Source organism: Channa argus, chromosome 4, assembly GCF_033026475.1.
Source record: "Channa argus isolate prfri chromosome 4, Channa argus male v1.0, whole genome shotgun sequence".
NCBI lineage: Eukaryota > Metazoa > Chordata > Actinopteri > Anabantiformes > Channidae > Channa > Channa argus.
Genome location: NC_090200.1, coordinates 25,214,976 through 25,235,303, shown reverse-complemented (window position 1 = coordinate 25,235,303; position 20,328 = coordinate 25,214,976). Strand labels below are relative to the sequence as shown.

The window sequence follows — 20,328 nt, the reverse complement described above, 5'->3', positions numbered from 1 at the left end:
ACCTGCAGACTAATACACACATTTGATACTTAAGTGAGAATTCATAGAAAAGGCGGAAGTATGTGGGTTTGGTTCCATTTTGCGGTTCCCGTGTTCAGTGCAAAGAAAGAATATGTACTGTAACCAGTGCACATGCACGACCCAGAGGAAATGTATCACACAGCCAAAACATGCTAGTTAGAATAATTTATTGTCTTTCTTTTGACATTTGATGGGTTGATAATAAAAATAAAGAATACAGTATAATTCCTCCTTTAGGGTCAAACTCATTTTGAGCTAAATATTCACTTTTGTGAGGTGGTTTACTAATTTAATTTTATTTCCAAATGTCAGCCATTAATTTGAAGCTAAGACGTTTAAGAAGCAACACACCTATGTTACATTTATAAAATAGAATTTCAAGTCAGGATGAAAACTAAACTGACGTGCTAAGTCTTCCTCATCCATGTACCTTAATTTAAAATGCTGTAAACAATTGGACAGTGAATGTAGAGTCAAACATTTACACAGGGCCCAAGAAATGTTCCTATAATTATTCCACTATGACTGAGACAGACAGACAATTTCCTGTGCTCAAACAAGGTGGACATGGTCAACCAACTCCAGCCTGTAGGGGCATTTGATATTGTCTCCGTCTTCCTGCACAAAGTCTTAGGAATGCAAGAGCATCGTCTCAGGACAAGGCACAAGAGACACATCTTAATCTATGTCTGTTGTACCCGGCTCATCTCAGCTGTCTGTATACTGGTGCCCATAGGTCCCCAGAAGACATGTTTATATCACAAGGGAACTTCTCTTTTGCATGTTTACAGTGCAAATGTAGAAAAATACTTTCAGCTTTTACTGCACTGTTGCTATAATGTGGTTAGTTATTATTTATTTGCATTTGTGTGTGTGAGAGAGAGAGAAACTGGCACAGAGGTGTAGTTGAAGTCAGACTGAAGGATGTCTGAGGTGTCTGACCTGGATGTACTCACAGTATTTTTTGTACTTCTCCAGTACACTTGACTTGAGTTTCCAGATGCTCCTAGGATAACACCCCTACATCACTGACAAGTCCAATCCACCATCTCCTAGACTGAAAGTTAAAGCTCTAACATTTTTTAGAGCAAAGACATGCTCAAACCAAACACTTAGCAACTCTCCCCATACTCAGCTACTCGTTTCCATATTTTGTTGTCTGTTAAAAAACACAAAAACATGATTTATTTAAATAGCACTTTTAATCCATATTGACACATGAGGTTATAGACTTACAGTAAATAATGAAACACATGGTGGTTGAGGGGTTAGTGCTGCTGCCTCACAGCTACAAGGTACCTGGTTTGACTACCTGACGTACTGTGGCCTTTCTGTGCCGAGTGTGCATGTTGTTCCCGTGCTTGTGTGGGTTTGCTCTGGGTACTCCAGTTTCCTCCCACAGTCCAAAAACATGCATCTTAATTGGTGATTGGTTGGTTAATCGGTGACTCTAAATTGCACATAGGTGTGAATGGTTGTCTGTCTGTGTATGTTTCTCTGTGTTAGCCCTGAAATAGACTGGTGGTCTGTCCAGGACAGATAGACTCCAGCCCTGCATGATCCTGAACAGAATAAGCAGTTAGAATGGATGGATTATACTCCTATAGCTTCTTCTTACACGACTGTTTATTTGACAAAAATGTCTGCGTCACCACTGACAACCCTACAGGACAGTTTTATCGGGTCTACCCTGACACCCTCTGTATGAGACAGCCTTGCAAATGCAGTCTTGCTGATAAATGCATTGAATCAGTTATTGACAGAAGAGGATGTGTGTCAAGCCCCCTCACACTATGTTCAGCATACATCTTTGACATTAGAACACTATAAAACTAGTCCATTTGGTTTGGGTGACTTTCTGGAAAAACCACATTGATGTCTGTCCTGGAACACTTGGATTTTGTCTTATACGGTGGTGATGTCATGTATAGTCTTACCTCATCTAAAGCTATTAGCAAACATTAGTTTGCAGACATATGAGTATGGTTGGGGATGTGGATAACGTTAAGGTCAAAAGGAAATGGACTTGAGATGATCTTGTAGTCTACAATAATTTGACACCGATGTGGGATAACTTCTTCACCACTAGTGGGCACTAGTGCCCAACAAGTTGTTCTTAACGTAGTCGGGCGAGCCACGATGCGTAAGGAACAGTTCTTGTTAGAGACACGAGAGAACACGCCGCACTCACTCGCGATCAACACTGACCGAGCGGACTCCTCGTGGCTGTGTCCAGCCGGCATCAAAGCACACACCAGGGACAACAGAGACAAGGAACTGGCGGACAAGGGCGACAGAGGAGGAAAGCGAGCAGACCGGGAAGCTTTGTGTTTCCCCGTGCGAGGCAGAAAAAGGAACTCAGCTAATGATGTCGGCGATAAAAAAGAGAAACTCAAATTCCTCCGTGGACAGGGAGGAGGACAAGCAGGTCACCGAGAAGATGCTGATCCCGGTCTCCAACCAGGGTGGAGCACCCGGAAGGGACGACAAGAGCCCCAACAACGCCGCCGAAGGAGAGGGAGGTGAGGTCGCCCTAAAGAGGACCATCACCCTGGTGAACGGTGTGGCTATCATCGTGGGTACAATCATAGGCTCCGGTATCTTCGTCACACCGACTGGCGTGGTGGATAAAGCCGGCTCTGTGGGTCTGTCTCTGATAGTGTGGACAGTGTGCGGGGTCTTTTCCACGGTAGGAGCCCTGTGCTATGCGGAGCTCGGGACCACCATCACGAAGTCCGGAGGAGACTATGCCTACATCCTGGAGGTGTACGGCTCTCTGACTGCTTTCCTCAAACTCTGGATCGAGCTGCTCATAATCAGACCCTCCTCGCAGTACATCGTCGCTTACGTTTTCGCCACCTACCTACTGAAGCCCCTGTTCCCTGAGTGCCCTGTGCCGGAAACTGGGGCCAAGCTGGTGGCATGTCTTTGCATCCGTAAGTACCCGAGCCATGATGCCTGGGATGATGCAACTTCCAGTAGATGTGTAATAACCGGGCCACCCAACCTGCTTGTGTGCTTCTGTTGCAACTCATTTGAATGAGTGACATTTACACGCGTGTAGCCTCAAATGTTGAAAAATGTCGCAATATTACATCAGCTTCAGTGATGGAGGATGCTTAGTTACATCAGTTAGCAGCAATGTATTGTAATTTAATAGTTTTATAATGCTGGTTGCATTTAATGCTTCATGAGTTTAAAAAAAATCAAATTTCAACTCTAGTATTATCTAATAAATGTAAATAATTTACAAAACAGTGAATATAATTAATAATTCAATAATTCATCATTTGTATTTTAACATCACCAGGAGAGTTACTAAGAAAGAATGAAACCACATGTTGTACACAATTAAATGATCAAATTGCATCTTTCTTAGCTCTATATTGGTATTTACAAAGAAATTGGGTATATAATTATGTTTGAGGAATTAAAACGCGCGCATTTATTAAAAGTGAAGGGAATGAGATGGACAAATATGCATCTTATATTTAATTTTGCTCAAAACAGTCAATTTAACCTCATCTGTAAATGTTATTTTTATTCTACAGACCTTTGATTTCCAGTGCAATATTAGTTTTAAGTTTGTGTGTTTGTATCACAAACACTTTGTGTGTTTTGTGCCTGGTTGTGTATGGAGTCTTAACAAGATTAACTGTGGATTATTAGCTGCTTTAGCTAGTCAAGACCATTCTTTGTATTTGAGCACAGTTTCAAAAAGTACCCTCCTTTAATTTTACAGTACAACTCTGTCTGAATACATGATTAAACAAGCCATTGTGTATGCAGGCATACTAATATATGTGCCAGCTAATCTTTAGATTGACAAAGGGCTAAGTCCTAGCTGATACCACATGACAAGGTTCAGTTATGTGTGTGTGTGTGTGTGTGTGTGTGTGTGTGTGTCTGTGCGTGCATGAATGTGTATGCAAGTGTTTGTGTTTCCTTAGGGGTTTCATGAGGGTTGCCCCCTTCATTGTACCTGTGGTGTGGGTACTGGGGTGGTGAAGATCATTATGGAGCTAAGAGCCAAATTTCTATACACACACACACGCATCCCAAGTGTTTAGCTCACTATGCGTTGAGATGCTCTGTGTGTGTGTAAGTGTGTCCAGCACTCTACTGTACTCTGTTTTCTCTCTTTTTGTCTTGATCTCCTTTACACAGAGCCTCATTGTTCTCTCTGTCTCGTATTTCTTTTGTGGCCCCGACCTGATTTTGGAGCTTCGAATGGACCTGCTGCCTTAGTTAATCACTTTTAACACAGTCCAAAGAACCAGAAAGCTGTTTATAAGGTTGCCAACACTTTGGTCTCTCTCTCTTTTTCTCCACAGTCTTGCTGACATTTGTGAACTGCTACAGTGTGAAGGCAGCCACCAAAGTGCAGGACTTCTTTGCTGCAGCCAAACTTCTTGCACTGGCGCTCATCATCATTATTGGCTTTGTAAGAATTTTTCAAGGTATTGTGTACAAGCACAACTACACACAAATACACATGTGGACTTATGCATTGCACTTATGCAGAACTACAGGAATACTCATCTGATAATTATGTTAAATTCAGTATAATTTTGTAATTATAATTTTAGGCTAATGATAATATGAATAATCAACATGATCATTTTATATATATATATATATATATATATTTTATAAAGAAAGAGACCTGCTTAAAGAATCAAATAATCCATCTTGAATGGAATTCATTTATTCCTCAGCATTAGATTTTGTGTAATCCAGTTTATGATGACTTAACTGACACAACTCTCCTTGCTTCCCAGTTATTTCAGACTTCTCTTGTACTTATTCTGCTACACTAGCTGATCAAAACTTGGGACTATAATCTGTGTTTAAAGTTAATCGCAACACAGACTGTTGCGTTTGCTCTATGTGAGCGGTGAATCTGTGGAAGTGGAGTAGGTGGTCTTTGACTTCCTGGACTCCCGGACCCTCATTAACTTAACAGAATGTTGTGAAGTGTAGCCAGAGATGAGTGAAAAGTGCAAAGAAAACAGACAATGGCTCTTGAATAGAACACAGGTCCCTTCATTTAGAAATCTGCTCATTAGTTTTTGACTAGAGCAGAACAAGCAAAACCTGAGTCCCGTTAACTATGGGAAGGTGAACGATCAGGTAATTTATGGTTTTCTGAAAAAGGTCTTATACAGACAGAAAGTTCGCTCAGAGAATCGTACTCTGCTCAATAGAGGAAGCCTGGAGAGGAGAGTTTGATTGTGAGCTTACTTCAGGAGTAACTGGGTTCATGTCATAGTTATTAGACTATGCTGCGACTCAGTGGATTCTTCTCTTTCTGCATGTACTGAAGATGTGGGCTGTTGTAGTAAACACAATGGTAAATAAAAAACTGGGTGCATTACATCAGATTAAATCATTGCTGTGGGCAAAGGGAAGTCAATATAAGACACAAACTGAGTCTTGCAGAGTAAATGTAATCCTGCAGCAAATACCTGCTGGAAGTTGACAGTAGTTGTCTGAAGAGAGATGCATTGGAAAAATGTTAAACTGCAGTTCAGACAGAGGTGTGATTGTGCAGAGAGTAGCTGACCACACCAGCAACCACTTTTCTCTTCCAGCTGTGTGTTTCCTCTGGTTGGTATGTTTACTCTACCTGTGACCTCTCATCTTTTGACCTCACTCCTGACATTGACCTTGAAATTTTGCTTTGAAATGCAACAGTTCTCTTAGTTTGCCTTGAATTGCAACACCAGCACTTCAATTTTACTTTGCTCCTGTCATTTTATTACAAATGAAGGTATCCCCCTTTTCAGGGAAAAGTCGTATTTATCAGTTGTATATCAGTGATGTTTTTATGTAACTTGAATCTTTAGATTAGTTAAAGAAGTGTTCTACTGTTACCTTTATCACAATTTGAAGGACACTGGGCCCTTTCATATTAGGACAGATAAAAAAAAATCACATGATTTGTATTCTAAACAACTCTCTTAGACACTGCACAGTACCTGTGTGTAACAACAAGACTTTATGTCCTTGCTTAGCTGATATCTTTTAGTGGTAGCATTGTTTTTCTGTAAAATCACTTTAATGTGATCTGGTCGTTATGGGTTAGGGTTAGGCTCGTTATTCATCACTCTAACTAATCAAAACCAAACTAGAGTTATTGCTCCAACATGATGGAGCAGAAAGGTTTTTACCTGTAGCTGCTGGAGCTTGAAAGATCTATTTAAAAAAAAAAAGCCCAAACATACCTAAATCATTTATCGACCACAAACACCCAAACACACACACACACACTTACTGTATATATAGCAGGATATGTCAGGACTGACTGTATGTGTGGAAGGCTGAGGTCAAAGGTATCAGATCAGCTGCCTGCTGGGCAAACAGGACTCGAACACTGAGTGGAATTGTTTAGACCCAGGGGAAAGAAAGAGTCAGTGAGGTTAGCGAGAGGGAAGGTGGGGAGGAAAAAGAGTGGGATAAAGTATGGATAGAGAGAAACTGGCATTTTACAGTGAAAGAGAGAGATGTGTAGTGCCCTGTGGGAAGCTAATTTCACTGGCGGCAGCAGGACTATCAGGGAAAACTGGCTTTTTGCCTTTTGTGTATATTCTGCAGTTTTTTGTCAACCAAACAGTCATTTAAAAATAAAATAAAAGTACTAAATGTATAGTCATCATGTACATTCAGATTAAACTGTAGGCTCTTTTTTTTATAAGCACGTTCACGTGAGAGACAGAGAAATGGGGAACTAAGGAGTTGTAAAGTAAGATGTTGGAGAAGCCCATTAAAAGATTGGTGGGGTGGTGAGTGTGTGGACTAAGATGTAATAATAGCAAACAAAGCTTAAATTAGTTCAGCAGTGTTAATCATGCTCTTAGAGGGGCGTCATTTAGGGTCACTGGGATGTATTGTGTATTGCTTTTGCCAAATTCATGATGTCGCACTCGGTAAAAAAAATTGCCTTATTCCAGTTTATGGTAGCGTAATTAAAGGGTTAAAAAATGATAAGCATCCATGAGGCTTCCTTTTGATACAATCAGACTAATAAGCAGTCAGCCCCAGCCTCTTGTACTATGAAACAGTTCCTCATACCACTGATCACTGAACATGTTAAAAATGTTGTGTCTGCCCTTCCTCAATTAAGTAGATTACTGTATGTCACTGACAACCCAATCCCATATAAATAACAAGCATGTGCTCTAACAGGTCCGTCGTGTTCCTTTAGGGGAAGCAGGAAGTTTGTTTTGCTTTAATCCACAGAGCGTAAAGATAAACCCTGCCGTTCTAACCATTGTTTTGAGTGCGTAACTGAAAAATAAAAAGTAATTCTCCTCATTTGTAAGTTCCATCCTAAGCCCCTCATGCAATAAGTCTGCTTTTCCATAGTGTGCATATAATAGCTGTTTATCTGAGGACGCAGTGACTTTAGTAGATTTAGACAAAGACTGGGTGCGTGGCATGTGATTACATCAAGAAACTCACCTGCCTCGGGGTAAGATTCTCTGCCATTATTGCAATCCCACTGGCTGTCAGTGTGCTGTGCCACTTCATAAGATTTGAGAGATTTATTGATCAGTATATTTTAGCAATATACACTATTTTTTTTAACTAGCCAGTCACTAGCTTGTTTAGTTATTGAATTCTTGGAAAAAAGTAAATATTGACTGAATCGATCACTTCTGATAGAATTGTTTCGGATTTACATCTTTTTGATAGTTAGAACTTATTGATCAGTGAACTGGTAGTGGCTGCAGCTGAATTGAATGTCTATAAGTAATCACATTTCTTAAGTGAGTAGGCTTTGATTAGGCCCCACACTGTAAACTGAGACTGAGTTTCCCTGCTGCATCAGTTTGGGTTCAGTCATCACAGTTTGGTAAAGAAAACCTGTGACAAAGTGACAACAAACATACTCAGCTCTGCTTACGCTGAACCATTAAACTGCTCCCAGTTGCTTTTTTACACTCTGATTTCATATCGAGTGCTTGTGTTGATGGAGCTCCGTGGCTCATAAAGGTCAGTCTGCTGCTGTCTCAGATTAGAGACCAGTGTAATCTCATTAGCCCCAATAAACCTCTGCTTTCTCAGACTGACACACTGCCCACAGTACTTGGAAGTAAAACGCTCACAGAGACTGATCTCTAACTAGCACCTAACAGCCTAAACTCACCTCTGATTAATTTCACTTTTCTCTCACTTTCGTCCTCAGCTTTTTATTATTAATGTATTTGATACATAAGTTATATAGTGCAAACACTTATAGACCAGTAGTGTTTGTCGTCTTGTACATTTTAATAGTGTTCAGAAAAAACAGGTGTGTGTTTGTGCAGTGGGAGGGTTACACTCAAACATTGTAAATCTATTGCTAAGCACAGTTTTTTTTTTCATTTATCTCAGTCATAAAAATGGGCCTAATCTATTTAATGCCTTTACCCTTATTTCTTTAAATCTATTGTAAACTGTTTGTACACTAATGGTCTTATCTTTGCTGTTGGAGTAAGATTAATTCACAGGAAGTGTGCTTCCTCAGAACAGCTTGTGTTATTTAGTGAGCTGTATTAGTGTTGGTGTGCGTATTCACTAACCTATTACTCCAACACACTCCACTGGCATTTAGATGTTAAATATATTAATGAACCTGTTGTGTTACAGCTTCTTCAGGCTTATAATTAACAATAAATTCAAGATTGATGGTGAAATTGGTGAAATGAAAGCACTAGAATTTTCTTTTGTTGGGGGGGCTTTGGAGAGACATGCTTAGCTGTAAACCTCTAGTTAGATTTAGGATCTCGGGTTGTGTGATGTCCTGTCTTTGGTGAATGAGCACCTTTGAGTGTGAGTGTTTCTACTGTGCGCATGTGCAAGTGTGTGTCTCACCTTCCCTGCTTGGCACACGCACCATATGACAAACTGATAGCAGCAGCAAAGTGTTTCCTGGTCAGAGCAGTGGAAGAAATGAAGGAGACAGAGGGAAAAGAAATAATCAAGGAATAGAAAAAAACTTTGAAAATAAAGGTTTGTTTTTTGTCAACCTGTAATTTTATTTTTGTCAACAAAATAAAAAAAGAAATAACTACAGATATGACCCAGACTAAACAAAAATAGATGTCAGGCTGGTGTGTAGAGCAGCACTGGCCAGGTGTAAGTCTGAGGATGCTGTGGTCAGACACCTGCCTGTCTGGTTATTTGTTCTAATGTGAGGCAGGTAGTCATAGAGACAGAGCAGTAATAGGGCGTTTCCCACGCTGCACAGTGGCTTAGGGCTAACTCTCCCAGTGTGAACCTGCCCCGGGGCTGTTGTATTAGCAACCGTCGCCTTGTCTGAGAATGTGTGTGGATGTGGTGGGGAAGAGCTAAGGCAGGAATGTGGCAGATCCCCACAAAGCAGCAGAAACCTGGAGGTCCAACAAGAGGGGTTCTAATCAAAACGTCATAAATCCTCAGAATTACTAAGACAGTCATTAACAACCACTGTTACCCTGCCCTTGAGCAAGGCAGTGCCAACCAACTTTTTTTCATTTTTTAGCCCCATCTACTTGATTACTGTGTGATCTCTTCCTGCCTGAGGTCAATCCATAGTCTGGGTCACTTATAAACCGTCTCAGCCCATTTTAAGTCCATTATTTCCTGCTGCCCTTCCCTGATCCACATACTGAGACAGATTTAAACTCAATATTCCAAATGCCTTTTGGTGTATGTTGGGTAAATACAGATTATTGTTTCATTCATTCCACATCCTAGTAAAGGGGCCTTTAGATAAATAATGCAGGACACAAGGATTTAGACTTTTTTTGTCTTAACCTAATTCTCTCTCCCTGTTCATTTATCCACAGGCGATATAGAATATCTTCTCATAGAGAACTCCTTCAAAGGGTCAAAGTATGATTTTGGCAGCATCGGCCTGGCACTGTACAGTGGCTTGTTTGCCTATGGTGGCTGGTGAGTTAACCACAGCACTGCCTCTTCAGACAATATATTTAAATGTCATTTAACCTCATGGTCAAAGGATGGAAATGAACATGCACTGTGTATCCATTCATTATACTTAAAACAAATGAGTAAGAATATATCATCTATGAACATGGGAACATTCCACTAAGTGTCCTATAACATGTAGAGAACAGCTGTACAATACATTATTCAATTGTATTGCTTTACAACTCAATCTGTCAAACTGATTATTTCCTCTTATTCTTCTAGGAACTACTTAAACTTTGTTACTGAGGAGATGATTGAGCCGTACAAGTGAGTGTTAATGACGGACTTGAACTCATCAGTATTGATGACATGTTTGCAAATGAATTGCCAATAGTCTGTATTTATAACTCACACTGTTTGTATGTCTTACTCAGAAACCTTCCCCTTGCCATCATCATCTCTCTGCCCATAGTGACAATAGTGTATGTTCTCACCAACCTGGCATATTTCACTACACTTTCCCCAAGTGAGATGCTCAACTCAGAGGCTGTGGCTGTGGTGAGCTTCTTAGCACTACTACACTGATAGTCACTATATGATACACAGGCACTAAACAATTTTAGTGTTGTGATCGAGCACATTGCTCACACATGTAATATCAATTATTTCTCTTGTGATGTCCTGCAGGACTTTGGAAACCACTACCTAGGTCCGATGGCCTGGATCATCCCAGTCTTTGTAGGACTTTCCTGTTTCGGATCAGTCAATGGCTCCCTGTTCACATCATCCAGGTACACACAAACACACTATAAGAAAAACACACTCAGAAACCCTACTGTATGTCTGTATGGTGAATTCAAATACACCTGCAGAATCACCACACCCAGAGTACAAAATGCAATAATCACAGTCATTAATCCGTTTTCACTCAGTACCCATTGCATGTTTTTTTTTTTCTTTTTTTTTAATCTCACAGGTTATTCTTTGTGGGTTCCCGGGAGGGTCACCTGCCCAGTCTACTTTCAATGATCCACCCCACCCTGCTGACCCCTCTGCCCTCACTTATATTTACCGTATGTGCTTTTATTTTGTAATTCACTCGGAACAGATTCTAATCAAAACACAACCACTGATTTTTACTGGTAATAAAGGTAGTTATAATAAAGTCTCATATAATGATGCTGTGGGAAAAATATAAAACTACAAATAGCCCTGAATGCTTTGCTTCAAAATAGACACCTAACAAAGCTTACAGCCTCTGTGATAAGTGAGCTTACAGTTTAAATCTGGGATGTTTTTTTCTAGTCATGGCCTTACTGAGAAGCTACATAATTCACTGCTTCCCTCTCCCTCTCTACAGTGTGCGATGACGTTACTCTACGCCTTCTCCAATGACATCTTCTCTGTCATCAACTTCTTCAGCTTTTTCAACTGGCTCTGCATTGCCATGGCAATTGTTGGGATGATGTGGCTACGTTATAAGAAGCCGGAATTGGAGCGTCCCATCAAGGTGAGTGAACACAGAGGCAGTTACCAATCAGAATATAAGAAATAAGGAGTAATGGATATTGTTTGTCTTTTTTTTCTCAAATGGTTTGCTGAAAAATACTCAAAATGTTCAAAAGGAGCAGATTTGTTTCAACCTATTTTTAGGGACATGGACAAGTGCACAAAGATGCTCAGAGATGAGTCGGCAATAAAGTCTCTCTTGGTCTTTGTCTCTATTGACTCCCACTTAAGTTAGCTTTGGCAGGAGGAAATGTTTCTTCTTTGTCCCAGGCAAACAACAAAGATCCACTGACAAAGATCTTAGACAAGTAGACTAGACAGACAGAACAGGACAGAAAAGAAGCTGGAGACATTTCAGCTGGGTAGTTGCCTTCTTGTCTGGGGGCACACACGAAGAAGAGCACAATCCCTACTGACTAGACCAGTTGCTGCAAGACTCCTCAACACAAAGAGAACAACTGTTGCACTTTGTTTGCATGTGAGTGTGTGAGTTTTCACATGTGATGCACTGTGTGTTTAACAATTCTACAGCCTGATGGCCAGTCTGACGTAACTCATGCGCCTGCTGACACAATGTTTTATATTGCTCAGTGATGGAGTCTGTCAGGACAGTGAAGTGAAAGAGGCAGATGGATCTATTGGCCCAGTTCTCTCTCTGTGTGTGAGTGTGAGTGTGAGTGTGAGTGTTGGTGTGTGATGGGACAGTGGTGGCATTCTCTCTATGATGGCCTCTATCTCTCTCTTCCACACTCCTGCTCAGTTTCTTTCTTCTCTCTTTGTCTGTCACATTCCTGCTGTTCATCAGATTTGGAACTACCAGAGAACCACTCAATTAGATTTACTAATTGCTCCCTTCAGTTAAGAGATTCAGTACATCAGTAACCTAAGGGTTTAATGACAACCTCAGTTCACTCAAAGGGCTTTCACAAACCGTCTCTACACAGTTACAGTAGATTCACACTCAAAAATATATAGTCCAAAATATTATCTGTGTTGGCGCTGAGAAAGACTGGAGACCTGGTCAGTTTGTAAATCGCCTCTTACCCAATGTCAATGACTGGGTTAGGGTTACAACCCTGAACAGGATAAACGGTTATGATAATGGATGAATACATGGGTATTACTCAGAAATATATGCACAGACCAGTGTCACAAGAATTCTTAACCATGCCTGGAGTTCCCCATGGATTTATTGAGCATTTTAGTGTCTTTTTGCTCATTGTTTTGGTTTTTTTAGGATTCCCACTTCACCATTGTGTTCCACTTTTAACACTCTCTATGTGTACTTGGAGTGAAAAAGCTCCCGAAACACACTGTACACTACCAGTCAAACTGGAGATTCCCCTTCCTTAAAATTAAAGATGATCACACTTTAAAAGCTGTGGCTCCTGCACCTCTCCCACTGGAGTTAAGGTCTATGGACACGTGTAAAACGTGGCACAGACAGCATGTTCCATGTTTATTTTTGCATGCCATCTTTTTAGGTAGTGGTCGTAGGTCTAGTTTTGAGAGGACCTTTGGAAAGGAGCAAGATCCCCGTTTTTCATATGTATATGCAGTATAATCAGTTACAGTCCATCTGTTGCAACTTGACTGTTGTAGCGCTGACTTGTCAATCTACCAAGAAATAAATCAAGCAAGTTAGCTTAGTTTAGAATAAAGGTAGGAAACAACTAGCATGACTCCCTCCAAAGATGACAAAATTCACTTAGCAGCACCTGTAAAGATCACTTCATATGCTGTTCGGTAATTTGATATAAAAAAGAAGAGGATTATGTGCCAGGAAGTTATGTGTGTTGCCAAGTATTAGTCTGTCTTCTCATTTATATCTCTGCAACAAGCCTATTTCACAATATGTTTAACTAGTCTCTATGGAGAGTTCACTCTATCTGAACATTATAAATCTTTGGAAACTCTCTCATTTCTGTGCCTTCAGGTTAATATGGCGTTGCCAGTGAGTTTCGTGCTTGCCTGCCTCTTTCTCATTGTCGTCTCGATCTGGAAGACTCCGGTGGAGTGTGCCATCGGCTTTGCCATCATCATTACAGGAGTGCCCATCTACTTTATGGGTGTGTGGTGGAAGAACAAACCCAAGTGGATGTTGCATGGAATATGTGAGTACAACATTTATATATTTATAACATATATGTTTTCTTGTGTTTGCATTTCAGAAATGAGTCATTTCACGGGACATCATGGATAATCATCTCTTATGTTTGCTTTGCAGTCTCAACCACAGCGTTGTGTCAGAAAATGATGGACGTGGTGCCTCAAGAGTCCTAAAAGGCCCTCCTTCTTTGAAATCCGCCCTCCTTCGTTGAAATCCCCCCCAAAATGATAAGGAACCTAATGAAGACAGACACAAGCTACTGTCTTTGTGGTCTTCAACTGTCCTTTTGTTTCTTATGTTGCTGACAAGTTTAGACAGACAAAGTCTGTATAACACATTTCAATTAATTTTTATGTTCCCTTTTCCTTTATTGTTCTTAATCAGCCTGTTGTGTTTGGTAAGTTGTGCCTTATGTGGCAAATGAAGTTGGAGCTGTTGGCTCTGGCAGTAGGTGGTGGTGTGTGATGGTTTTACGTGTGGGTTAGAGCTCTCCCAAGTGTAAAACCAGTACCTGCAATCATCCACTTTCAATCTGCTCAAAGCAACTTTTGCCTTCAGCTGCAAGTTGATGATGAGTGTTGTCAAATATTCATGGAGCCATTTCTTTTGAAATGTCAGGCTCTGCATTCATCACAGTTCATAGCAATTGTAGTGTGTCTGGAGATGTCTGTGTTATTGCTCCTTGTCCTTGATAGTGTGGCATGTGGGCAACTACCTGCCCCTGACCTTTCAGTGTCCGTCTGGTTGTTTTTATTTGTCTCTGCTGCTGTATAAAGTGACTGAAGTTGAATGAAGATCTTAGTCTATTATGTTTTTTCTCATTTTTATAATGGTGGTCACACTGTTACTTAATCTATCCTTTCGCATGTACTGTAGGCTCCCGGAAACTGGAAATAGGGTCGGCTTTCATGTGGTGAGGGAGTGAAGTAAAGGGGCTTTTCTGATCATTTTTATAAATGCTTAATGTAAACAAGCCTGAACAATTTATTGATAAATATCTTGTGTGGCTGTGGAGAAGCTTTATGAAGTCAGGAAAGATAAACCTCAAGATTTTCAGAAGATGATCTCTATTTTGCATGACAGAGAGCCTGCATTAAAAGGTGACAATGTAGGAAATTGCCCAAAAGGAAGGGTTTAATGAAATTAAGATTTTAAATTGCATTATGGGAAGTGTAAGGACCAGTGGTTGCAGGGCTTGATCTCTACTGTGGATTCACTGTCACTGTTTGTGGATGTAGTGAAAAGGAAAAAGAGGTTTTGTTAAGTTGTATTTTTTGTTCAGAGCCTACTCACATCACGTTTACCTGTAAAACCAGTGTGGCCAGGGTTGTAAACATAATACTGTAAGTGTCACTTCATTATATTTCTGTTCAATTGAAGTTGCACTGCATTTTTAAGTCATGTGGTCAGATTGACAGAGGTATGCATTATGGCTACCACTGGAAGGTGGGTCAAAACTCAAAGTGCTATATTCCCTGCTGTTCATTATTTTGTGGGTCAATGATCTAATTCTTCTCTCTTTGTGGATCAATATCTTAGTGTGCTGAGCCTGGCTCAAAGAGTGCCACTGAAACGTCATCCCACTGCTTATTTACGAGACAAGAGACTACTGTAACTGTAGTTAGGTTGAAGCAGAGTCATAAAAAGCTGATGTTCTTATTTTTTAGTGCAGTGGACATGAGTCATGCATGTACAGTACATTAAGTGTGTGTGTGTATGTGAGTGTGTGTGCTTGATGAGGTGGGGAGGGACAGGGTGGGGTGAGGGTACTCACCCAGTTATTTGTGTTATCTTCTAGGACACAGACAGATGAATTCAACAACTCTTTCTGGACCAACAGACACTTGTGACAATTTAAATTTTTTACTATTCAACACTGTTACATTAGGACATTTTCTGTGTTTGTGTGTTTCTTAATTTGGGTAGAAGGAGAGGACAGTAAGAGATCAAGCATATGGTCCAGCCTGGGAAGACAAATACAGTTTTATTTGTGTGTGGTTTGAATACAGAAGGAGCACATTTTCAGATAGGAATATGACATTCCAGTTTTTAATTTTAATCCTTGTGTTTCGTAGTTATTAATATGTTTCCACACAGTTACAAAAACAAGTTAGTGTTTTATTATGTTATTATTAACATCAATCCTCCTCCCAGTACGTGCTGTATGGTATCGTTTCCATGGAGACCACATGTAATGCTGTATATAGGTGGCACAGTTGTTGCTGTGGAGGATGCAGATGGGTTTAATGAGTGTAGACATAGAGCCTTCCTAACACTCCAGTCATCGCACCAGCCGATGGAAAACTAACAGAAATAGGGCCATAGAGATTTTATTTATTTATTTGTAGAAAAGTGTTGCTATTTTCTCTCTACTTTGTTTACAGGGCACTTAATGGAAAGTGCTTCATACAGAAATGTTGAGTTATTTTTATGTTATGCTTGATTTTGGAATTTTTTTGTTGCATCTGTTCTCCTTAAGTTTCTCATATTTTTTTTTCAAATTTGGCTAAAAATTTTGTACAATCACAGCAAAATGAGCCAGTACACAAAAGGGTACAGTATCCTAACGGTTTGACTCTGGTATGTTTTAGTTAAAGCTGCTCTAATCCATTTGGTTTTACAATCAATGAAATGAATGAATGGATGTGTAATGTGAAATACAAACCCAGAGAAAATTATCAACACAAATTTGCAGCTCCCTTTAGTTCTACGGAGCACTCGAGCATCTTTTAGCTGTGGTTTAGTTGCCCGCCCTTAGATGTTTTGCTTCAGTCTCATGGATCTCATCATGCTTGTTTAAAGGCTCCAGTATTACCCACTGTACCCTACTGTATGTCAGATTCTCAATCTTGGTCCTCAAAGACCCCATCCTGCTTCCTTTCCAACTAACCCTACAGTACCCATTGCCGATCTTTTGGATCAGGTGTGATCAGTTAATCAGAAGCTGGAAGATACCAATTCACTTCTTCTTTTACTGCACCCTCATCTTAGTTGGTATGCTCTAGCTTCATAAACTGAGGACACCTGATCCAGTCAAATCAGCAATGAACATTGCAGGCTTTGTTGGTTCTTGAGGACCTGGATTGAGAACCACTGCTCTACATGACTTGCACCAAACAACAAACTGACAAATTTAGCAACTTGTTGATGAACACAGTGCAGCATTTAGCGGCCTAAGAGACAGAAACAGAGCGATTATTTTTGACACTTGATTGATGTTGATGTCTGCTGATGTTTAATCCATCATTATTTGCTGACCTGTTATCTATAACAGTTTCACCAGCTGATGATGCTCATGTTTTGCTGACAGCATGATACACTGCCCCTGACACGTTGGAATAATTAAGGCACATTTGTAACAGAATGTATTTGTTTCTGACTGGACCTTCTACAATCACTATTGTAGAACTATTGTGCTCTTAATCTGGTTCAGTGGAGATACTTGTACACTTAAGCAAATGTCGAGGCTTTACAAATTCAGAAACGCTATTGTTTCATTAGCTATCCTTTGACTACATTTTCGAGACCTAAAATTCCATTAGTTATTCAACCTGACACAAACTTCAAACCTGACTGTCCTCTGGAAAAACAGTTTGATGTTGTCCTTCAATTATCAGTTAATCACTGGGGATGGAACATTACCACATCTGCACAGCATCACTAAGATGACTTAATTTAATGTGCAAAGAAGACTGGGGGATAACAATCACAGTTGTCCGCTACTGTTTTTTGACCTGATGTGACAGGTGGATACTGATGTGAGTGGACCGCTGTTGCTGGTTTCATTAAAAACAATCAAATCATCTTCATCAAATTATCTTTAATTTCCCTTTTTGTCATGTTTAAAATGTATACTAATTTAATTTTTTTTATGCATCAGCACATGTAGCTGTGAGCTTGACGATGATCCATTTGTACCTCTGCTAAGCTGTCTTTCATCTAGCTTTGTGCTGGGGCATCTGCAGCACAGGAAAGATGAGCACACAAATGATCAGTTTTAGGTCTTAAGCAGAGTAAGAGAAAGTAAAATGTGTTATGCTGTGTGTTCGATGGTGTAAGCTACGTGTTTGCAAACTGCTCATCTGTGCTCTTTCATGCTCCTCTCACAAGTGCTTCTGATAGACTGATGCTCAAAAAATTCCTGTATTCCACTGTTGTCCCCTCTTATAGGCTAAAACTGAGCGGACTTGGAATGTCAAAGCCTCTGTAATGGCTTGTCTTCAGACCTTTACTGTGTAGATGTGTTTGTGCCTCATTGCTGTGCTCTTGCTTCTGCTGAAAAAGGCCACTTCTGGACTTTTATTTTTTTATTTTTTAACCGAAGAGTGAAAAATACTCGGAAAGCCTGCAGTATTGGAGTCAAGCTCATTTTTTCTTTAGTGCATTCAGATGCACTTTTAAGTTGTTTCTCCAGGGACAGAACTAAACAATAAATCTTTGTTGAGTGGACTTAACTGAGCAACACTAAAAGTATGATGAAAGGCGAGAACAGAGCAACACATGCTGCCCCCCTGCCCCCTTTTCTTGAGTTTCCTGTTTTTATTCCAGCAAATAAAAAGTGAATGCATCACAAAAAAAACTCAACTGTCTCTTTCTTAACGTTTAGTACATTTGCAACTTCATGTTTAGAATGTCCCTTATTTACTAAATTGGCAAGTCAGTTAGGTTTCATTAATGTTTATTACAGCTGTTCTTTTTTGATCATATTGATACACACATTAATTTGTCTTGGTAGTAACCTGGGAGATTAAAACAGGACTGTGCAAGGTTGTTGTTCAAGGTTAACTTGATACTGGGCTGATGAATGTCCAGAGAACCGAACGAGCTAATCTTCTCAAGTATTCAGAACATCCAGTGTAGGCTGGGGTGGGTGTGGAGGACTGATCCAGGGTCACTTTTGCAGCCCCATGGTAAAAGTAAGGTATGCAGACAGGGAAACTAAATCATCAACATCAAAAAGAAGCAACTTTAACAACATACCAACAAGGCCTCACACAGTTTCTAAACCTTAATGGCTAAAAGCTTTAGCTTTTAAAAACAGTGGCATCACTCTGTGATCCATCCTTTAAAGCCAAAATATTTTGGCTGTGTTCGATATCACCACCTTTCTCATTCCCTACTCCCTATATGACTAAGTTCATTCAATAGTGTGCAGTTAATTACCATTTCAAACACTTACCGTCCATTGTCACATTGCACAACAGTAATTTTTTCATCTCTAAAAGATCGAGCATTGCATTGTGGGATTGCCATATACTTTTGGTGTTACATTTTCAGATACTTGCACTATGTAGTGAATAGATTTATACACTCAACATTCGGACACTACTGCAAAATAGCAATATAGTGAGTATGGGGATCATTTCAGACACAGCATTTGGCTCATTATATTTGCCTGTTCACCACAGGCCCATGGTAGCTGTTCTGGAACATTCAATACAGTATTGAGCTACAACCTGGGGAAAACCAATAAGGACTTTGTAGAGGCGATCTTACTCAAATCTGACGTTCCAGCAAATATTTCACTCCAGAGATTGTTGTATAATGAACATTAAACATTTATTATATTTGCTTCTCAACTTAGCTGATGACAGATCAATTGTACATACAAGTTTAAGTACAGTAATCTCACAAGCACGTTCACAAACAGTTTCATCAAACAAGTTTCTCAAAGTATGGCTGAACTTCGTAAGAAACCATTTGCCTCCGCAGTTGCACACTGAACCCTTAAAGCTCTTCTACCTTCTTGTGGTCTACACCACCTTGTAGTCAGTTCCTCTGCACCAGTTACATTTTTTATAACTGCATTGAATTGTTCCCTTGACTACTGGACAACAATCTTAAAAGGTAAACTACAAAGGCAACCATCAAAGGCAACTATCAAAGCCATATGGTGTCACTAATGACATCTTCAGAACGTATAAACGTAACGCAACACACAACAGTGCAGTCACACAACACCCAATACCTAAAAACAAAAAACAGAGGAAACCCTGGTTGGCTCATATACACACTTTAAGCCGCTATCATCCAAAAGTGTACATTATTAAAGGAAAAGGTATATATGTACAGTATAATCTGAAAGGTTTTGGACATACAACTTCAATTCCAAAATGTTTGGGAGAATGTGTAAACGTGTAAACGAGCCTTTGTAGATGGATTTTTTGTTTTATGATGCACCAAATGTTTCTTATTGGTGAAAGCTCTGGACTGCAGGTGAGGCCAGTTCAGAACCCCGATTCTCCTCCTCTAATGCCATGCTGTTGTGATGGATGCAGTATGTGGTTTAGCATTGTCTTGCTGATATGCAAGACCTTCCCTGAAAGAGACATCATCTGGATGGGAGCATATGTTGCTCTAAAGCCTCTGTCCTTTTCAGAATTGATGGTGCCTTTCCAGATGTATAAGCTGCTCAAACCACAGGCACTAATACACTAATGCCATCGGAGAGACAGCCTTTTGAACTGTCCGCTGATAACAAGCTGGATGGTCCCTCTCCTCTATAGTCCACAGAACACGGCCTCCACGGTTTCCAAAAAGAACTTCAAATTTTGATTCATCTGACCACAGAACAGTTTTTCATTTTGTCTCAGACCATTTAAAATAAGCTTTGGCCCAGAGAACATGGCAGCATTTCTGGATTGTGTCCACATATGGCTTCTTTTTTAGATTGCACAGTGAACCATGTTCACAGACAGTGATTTCTGGAAGCGTTCCTGAGCCCATGCAGTGATGTCCAGTAGAGAATCATGAGTTTTTAATGCAGTGCTGCCTGAGGGCCAGAGGAG

The 20,328-nt window shown here is 40.1% G+C and overlaps 1 protein-coding gene across 1 annotated transcript; it reads left to right on the top strand.

The window, feature by feature from the left end:
- Window positions 1-2,163: 2,163 nt before the first annotated feature.
- On the top strand, window positions 2,164-18,119 carry slc7a5 (solute carrier family 7 member 5). The gene is made up of 10 exons (XM_067501629.1): window positions 2,164-2,957; window positions 4,356-4,481; window positions 9,837-9,942; window positions 10,204-10,248; window positions 10,356-10,479; window positions 10,609-10,712; window positions 10,898-10,994; window positions 11,282-11,431; window positions 13,367-13,544; window positions 13,658-18,119. Exons 1-10 carry the CDS (start codon window positions 2,387-2,389, stop codon window positions 13,711-13,713), a joined length of 1,557 nt encoding a protein of 518 aa, XP_067357730.1. The 5' UTR covers window positions 2,164-2,386; the 3' UTR covers window positions 13,714-18,119.
- Window positions 18,120-20,328: the final 2,209 nt, after the last annotated feature.

Coding starts and splice junctions, on each gene's coding strand:
- slc7a5 (XM_067501629.1), top strand. CDS start 2,387: ATGATGTCGGCGATAAAAAAGAGAAACTCAAATTCCTCCGTGGACAGG. Junction 10,249..10,355: donor GAGATGATTGAGCCGTACAA/GTGAGTGTTAAT, acceptor TGTCTTACTCAG/AAACCTTCCCCTTGCCATCA. Junction 10,713..10,897: donor TCCCTGTTCACATCATCCAG/GTACACACAAAC, acceptor TTAATCTCACAG/GTTATTCTTTGTGGGTTCCC.